The sequence below is a fragment of the Colobus angolensis genome, unplaced genomic scaffold (genome assembly GCF_000951035.1).
Source record: "Colobus angolensis palliatus isolate OR3802 unplaced genomic scaffold, Cang.pa_1.0 Scaffold114, whole genome shotgun sequence".
Lineage (NCBI taxonomy): Eukaryota > Metazoa > Chordata > Mammalia > Primates > Cercopithecidae > Colobus > Colobus angolensis.
The window spans coordinates 909,936-916,921 of NW_012112475.1; the positions used below are offsets into that span (position 1 = coordinate 909,936).

Genomic DNA, 6,986 nt, shown 5'->3' on the forward strand with positions numbered 1-6,986 from the left:
ATGGTTATATATATAATATATATGGTTAAATAAGATATATAATTAAAATTAATTTGATCTTTTAAAAAATTGTTTTTAATGTAGCTACTAGAAAATTTTATTTCATTTATTTAAGATTATTTTTGCCACTAAAGACAGAACTTATAAATTTTTTTTTTAAATAGAGATGGGGTTTTACCATATTGCCCAGGCTGATCTTGAACTCCTGAGCTCAAGAGATCCTCTCACTTCAGCCTCCCAAACTGCTGGGATTACAGGCGTGAGCCACCATGCCCGGCTGAACATTTTAAATTATGTATGTTGTTCATATTATATTTCTGTTGGGCAGCAATGCTCTAAACCTAGTCAAGTTCTCAGTCCTCATGCAAGAAAGAAATTAAACCAGTATCAGGGGTAGGAACATTAGCTCAGGGAGAAATGATGAGAATCTCACATGTATAAAGAGCTTTGGAGACCAACTAACCATGGAAGTCAAATAGCTTTCAACTTCTGATCAACTACAGTGACTGCCTGGAGCAACACATAGAAAACAAATTCTGAGCAGGGATGGTGAGGGAAAGCAAGGGTTGAAAAACTACCTATTGGCCAGGCATGGTGGCTCATGTCTGTAATTCCAGCACTTTGGGAGGCCAAGGTGGGAGGATCACTTGAGGTCAGGAGTTTGAGACCAGCCTGGCCAACATGGTGAAGCCCTGTCTCTACTAAAAATACAAAATCAGCCAGGTGTGGTAATGGGTGCCTGTAATCCCAGCTACTCGTGAGGCTAAGGCAGGAGGATCACTTGAGCCTGGAAGGCAGAGGTTGCAGTGAGCTGAGATAGCACCACTACACTCCAGCCTGGGTGGCAGAGTGAGACTCTGTCTCAAAAAAAGAAAAAAGAAAAACTACCTGTTGGTACAATGTCTAGTATTTGGGTGATGGGTACACTAGAAGCCCAGCCACCACCATTATACATCTAATACCCACGTAACAAACAAGCACATGTACCTCCTAAATCTAAAATTTTAAAAATACACATAACTAAACATAGAAAAGGTAATGCAGTGTGCTATGATTTTATAAGGGCAACAATGCCACTAGATGACAGACATTTCCAGCCCCATAATTATAATCTTATGGGACCACTGTCACATACGCCATCTGTTACTCATGGAAACATCCTTACATAGTATGTGACTGTATTACTATGGTGGTTGTCAAATCGTTATTTTCTAATTTAATCATTATTTCTACTTCTATCAGTTCACATTTTACAATAAGAAAGGGCTTTCTTTAAATGTGGCACATACATACCACGGAATACTATGCAGCCATAAAAAAAAAAATGAGTTCATGTCTTTTGCAGGGACATGGATGAAGCTGGAAACCATCATTCTCAGCAAGTTAACACTGGAACAGAAAACGAAACACCGTATGTGCTCACTCACAGGTGGGAGTTGAACGATGAGAACGTATGGACACAGGGAGGGGAACATCACACACTGGGGTCTGTCGGGGGGTGGGAGGGAGGGAGGGAGAGCATTAGGACAAATACTTAATGCATGCAGGGCCTAAAACCCAGATGACAGGTTGATAGGTGCAGCAAACCACCATGGCACATGTATACCCATGTAACCAACCTGCACGTTCTGCACATGTATCCCAGAACTTAAAGCACAAGTTAAAAAAAAAGGCCTTTCTTTTACCCCCTATTTATTTATTCATTCATTTTAACAGTATGGGCTCATAAATTTTTATTTTATAGTAGTCTCCCCTTATTTGTAGTTTTGCTTTCCATGATTTCAATTACCCTAAGTCAACCATGGTCTGAAAATATTAAATGGAAAATTCCAGAAATAAACAATTCATAAGTTAAAAAAAAAAAAGGCTTCTGAGGTGAGATCCAGGCTCAACAAAAAATGGGTAGGTGATTGAATAGTGATATCTGCCATGGGTACAGTATTAGAGTAATGCCACACATGTTGTATGCCTGTCATCCTTCCTTTCATCTTATGCCACATTTTATAGATAAAGGTAGATTGAAGCCTAGAGAGGTCATGGGGGTTGCCCAAGGTCACACAGCTAGCAAAAAAACCTGTGAAGCAGCAGAAGAGAGGTGTGGGGAGCATGGCGTTCCCTACTTCCACCCACCTGTGTTTTCCTCGTCCTCCTGCCTGCTGGGGTTCAGGGCCATGACCTGTACAGTCACAGAGTTTCGAGACACGGTGCCACCACTGTGTCCCGGAGGCCACACCTTGTGGGTCTGCATGTGTTTCTTAACATTAGACTTCTGGGCAAAGGCACGGCCACACGCAATGCACTGGAAGGGCTTCTCACCGGTGTGGCTGTGGAAGACAAGCTTGTCAGTGCCCTCCTGCAGGAACGGGGACGAGGCCTCAGTCCAGGAGCTCACAGCCACCAGGAAGGCCCAGAAAGAATATCCAGATGCTGCTGGCCACCATTCTGACACCACAGGGACAAGTCCCCTCACTGAGGCAGGCAGACCAGAGATGGAAAGACCCTGGGTTCTGGGTCACATTACTGAGCTGCTCATCAACAAACCCTGGAGCCGCCCTCCTCTGGCCATCTCATGCTGTGAGAGAACATTTCCTAATTGTTCAAGCCCATTTAAATGAGGACTTCTGGCCTGGCACAGTAGTTCACACCTGTAATCCCAGCACTTTGGGAGGCTGAGGCAGATGGATCACTTGAGGTCAGGAGTTTGAGACCAGCCTAGGCAACATGATGAAACCCTGTTTCTACAAAAAATACAAAAATTAGCTAGGTGTGGTGGTGCGAGCCTGTGGTCTCAGCTACTCAGAAGGCTGAGGTAGGAGGATAGCTTGAGCCTGGGAGGTTGAGGCTGCAATGAGCCGAGATTGCACCATTGCATTCCAGCCTGGGCAACAGAGCAAGGCCCTGTTTCAAAAAAGAGAAAAAAAATTAAATTCATTAAAATAAAATAAAATATAAAATTCAGTTTCTCAGTCTCACTAGCCACATTCCAAGAGCTCAACAGCCATGTATTGTCAGTAGCTACCATATTGGACAGTGCCAATTTGAGCTTTTCTTCTTGTCTTTTTTTTTTTTTTGAGACAGAGTCTCACTCTGTCACCCAGGCTAGAGTGCACTGGCGCGATCTCGGCTCACTGCAACCTCCGCCTCCTTGGTTCAAGGGATTGATTCTCCTGTCTCAGCCTCTGGAGTATCTGGGTCTACAAGCACCTGCCACCATGCCCTACTAATTTTTGTATTTTTAGTAGAGACAGGGTTTCACCATGTTGGCCAGGCTGGTCTCAAACCCCTGACCTGAAGTGATCCACCCACCTCAAGATTCCCAAAGTGCTGGGATTACAGGTGAGCCACGGTGCCTGGCCCAATTTGAGCATTTCTATAGCTACAGAGAGTTCTATTGGACAGCGACAGCACTCGTGTAGATCAGTTCTCAACTGAGGCCAGTTTTGCCCTCCAGGGGACATCTGCCATTTTTGATTGTCACAGCTGTAGCTGCAGTACTACTACCATCTAATAGAGTCCAGGGATGCTCCTGAACATTCCAAGATATGCAGGTCAGCTCCCTACAGGAAAGAATGATGTGATCCAAGATCCAAAATGTCAGTAGTGCCAAGACTGAAAAACCCTTGTCTAGATAGAAGCTGTTGCCGGCCATGGCTGGAATCTGAGGTTTGTTCTCTCTCTCTCTGTTTCTCTCTCTCTCCCTCTCTCTCTCTCTCCTTCTGTTATAAGAGATGAGCATGTATACCAAAGGTGTTAAAGACCAAATTATACCAAATTGAGGTTTTCTCTATGACTCCCTAAGGACTGAAATTGCAAAGGGAATAATTTTCCCACTACATCTTTCAGAACTTTTCAAGCCCATATTCATGAACCACCAAAAATCATCTCATCGGCTGGGCGTGGTGGCTCACTCCTGTAGTTCCAGCACTTTGAGAGGCCGAGGAGGGCAGATCACCCGAGGTTGGGAGTTCGAGACCAGGCTGACCAACATGGAGAAACCCCATCTCTACTAAAAATACAAAATTAGCCAGGTGTGGTGGCGCATGCCTGTCATCCCAGCTACTTGGGAGGCTGAGGCAGGGGTATCACATGAACCCAGGAGTCAGAGGTTGCAGTGAGCCGAGATCGCACCATTGCATTCCGGCCTGGGCAACAAGAGCAAAATTCAGTCTCAAAAAGAAAAAAAAAATCATCTCATGTACCAGTGCATTTCACTGTGCGAGAAACGCTGAACAAGCCCACCCTCCCCTTCCACAGATGGATAAACCAAGGCCCAGAAGGGATCCCCACATGGTTAGTCTGGAGGGAGCACAGAATCCACAGAGTCCTATTTGCAAAGTACGGTAGCCCTGGCAGGCCAGTCTGTTCTGCAGAGGGGAGGCCTGAGATAGCCCTAACACATCTGTGAAGCCCCTCTGGGTTCAATGCTTTTCTTCCCCTACACGGCCCATCCCTGACCTTCCCAGTCTCTATGGGCAGGTCACACAGCTTTCACAGGTCCCTCCCACAGCTCCTGAGATAGAAGAGGAAAACCACCCAACCTGGACTACAGCCTGAACACGCAAGTGCGGCCTGGGTCACCCCACAGGCTAGGGGCTGAGAAGAGAGTCTCGCTTCCAGCGCAGATGGTCCCAGCCATACCTGCCCAGGAGGCACCTGCCTCACCATGCATGTGTACCTTCGGATGTGCTGCTGCAGGTCAAAGTTTTTGGTGAATGACTTGTCACAGTATGAGCACTTGAGTTTCTGAGCCTTTGGCTTCCCTGCAGCTGAAAGACAAGTGGAAGGAGGGGACAATGAGGCTGGGGGTGCAGCTCAGGGCGCAAAGAGCAGCCTCTGGCTACTGTACCTGAGCCGGACAATGCACACCCCAGGGAAGTCTACGCCCATGCACAGGCCAGGGAGGAGACATAGGAGAGCTTCACAGGGCCTGGGGAGGAAAGCCTAGGATATGCTCCAGCTGGGAAAGCAAGAAAAATTCTTCAAAGGCTCCCCTTTGTCCTACAATCAAATCTACCCTCTTTGCCATGGCCCACAGCGCTCTGCATCCCCTCACTCCTGACAGCCTCATCATTCTGTCCATCCAGCTGCAGTGAACTCCCAGCTAATCTTGCTAACCTTAAAAGACCTCAAGCACGTTCCTGCCTCCGGGTCTCTGCACCTGCTGTTCCCCCTTGCCTGGAATGCCTGTCCCACAGATACCCACAAGGCTGCTTCCTTCTCCTTCCCACGTGAATAGTTACAAGCATTTTCCAGCCTCTCCCTAGTTGTTCTCAATCATAAGACCCATTAACCTCCTTCCTGGAGCAACCCAGAAATATTTATTTATTTATTCCCTGTCTCTGCCATGAAACTGAAGACAGAAGGAATCACAGACCAAGAGAGACTACATTCCAGTGCCTGACACAGGGCCTGGCACAAAGATGCTCAATACATCATTGCGGAAGGAAGGAAGGGAAGGAGTAGTTGACTGGAAAGCCGCTGAAAAATTCTCAATTTCTATCCTTTCCATCTGCTGCCTGCTCTGACACCACCTCCGACCCCATACTTAGCATCTGCATTAGGATGGCAGATACTACTGCTTGCCTAATATCCACTCTCTCCTTTACTCCTCACAAATCCCATAATAGGAGTATCAATGTCCCCAGTCAAAAGAGACATTTCCCAGCTTCTCTTGCAGCTAGGTATGGCCATGTGACTAAGTTTTCAGAAATGAGATATAAGCAAAAATATCAAACAGAACTTCTAGAAGCTAGGAGAAGCCCCTTTTATCCTTCCCTTTCCCTTCTTCTTACTGCCTGGAATATTAAAGTGATGACCGGAGCTCCAGCAGCTATCTTGGACAATGAGGCACCAGGATAACTGATACCATGTTTGGAGGTGGTGGAAACAGAAAGACAGAAGAAATGAGGGTGCCTGGTGCCCATGCAGTCACATGATCCCCAGATTGTCTGGCTTCTGGCCTTGACTTACACAGGAGAGAAAATTCTATCATTTTGAAGTCATTGCTGTTTTGAATTTTCTATTACATGCAACCAAAGTTGAACTACCATAAAAGGGAAGACCAGAACCAAGCAGCTTGTGGATTGACCAATGTTGAGGAAAGATGCCCATGGCAGGCTGGGGGCCCACCTTCCGGGAGTCCCCTGGCACCTTTAGCCCGTCGGGTCTTCAGCGTTGATGGAGAGTCAAAGGTGGCCACCGTGCCCCTGGTGGCGGTGGTCATGGGGGCAGCGGGGTTTGGTCCTTTGGGTTTGAATCCCTGTTTGCCAGGGCTGTACACTGCGGGGGTGGGGTATACTGGAGCCTCCACACACTGGTTTGGCACCTAGAAGGACAACACAGTCAAGGAAAAAGCCCTGCAGGGGAGGGGAAGAGCTCGCAGCCAGGGACACTCTCCCTGCCTCCCTGGCTGACCTCAGCCACTCTCCCCTACATCACCATCACAGCCCCTCCACCTGGCCCAGTCACCCAAGTCACTCCCAAGCCCCCTTAGAACTTCATGAACCCAGGAGGCCAGAACAGCTATGGAGCCAGGCTGCCTGGGTTCAAATCTTGACTCTTCCACTTAGCACCTAAGTGACCTTAGGCATCTTTTTAATTTCTCTGTCTCAGTTTCCACATCTATAAAATGGGACTCATCATAGTACCCCTCTCACGCGGTTACTGTGAAGATTAAATGAAGCAACACATAAAGGGCTTAGAACAGTGACTGGCACAGAGTGAGCATGCAATACACATTAGCTGTTATTATTGCCATGCCTATTCTTATCAGTGGTACTTTCCTAGCATAAGAGAACTAGGTGGCTGGGCACGGTGGCTCACACCTGTAATCCCAGCACTTTGGGAGACCAAGGTGGGCAGATCACCTGAGGTCAGAAGTTTGAGACCAGCCTGGCCAACATGGTGAGACCCCGTCTCTACTAAAAATACAAAAATTAGCCAGGCATGGTGTTGTGTGCCTGTAATCCCAGCTACTCAGGAGGCTA

The 6,986-nt window shown here is 47.2% G+C and overlaps 1 protein-coding gene across 1 annotated transcript in view; it reads right to left on the reverse strand.

Moving 5' to 3' along the window:
- The window catches only part of ZNF341 (zinc finger protein 341), a 55,394-nt gene that overhangs the window by 30,672 nt on the left and 17,736 nt on the right, over positions 1–6,986 (reverse strand). Inside the window, exons 5-7 of the mRNA XM_011960539.1 lie at positions 6,130–6,325; positions 4,676–4,766; positions 2,131–2,324 (exon numbers count right to left, since the gene is read on the reverse strand). Coding sequence (XP_011815929.1) covers positions 2,131–2,324; positions 4,676–4,766; positions 6,130–6,325 — 481 coding nt within the window. The remainder of the gene's footprint in view (positions 1–2,130; positions 2,325–4,675; positions 4,767–6,129; positions 6,326–6,986) is intronic.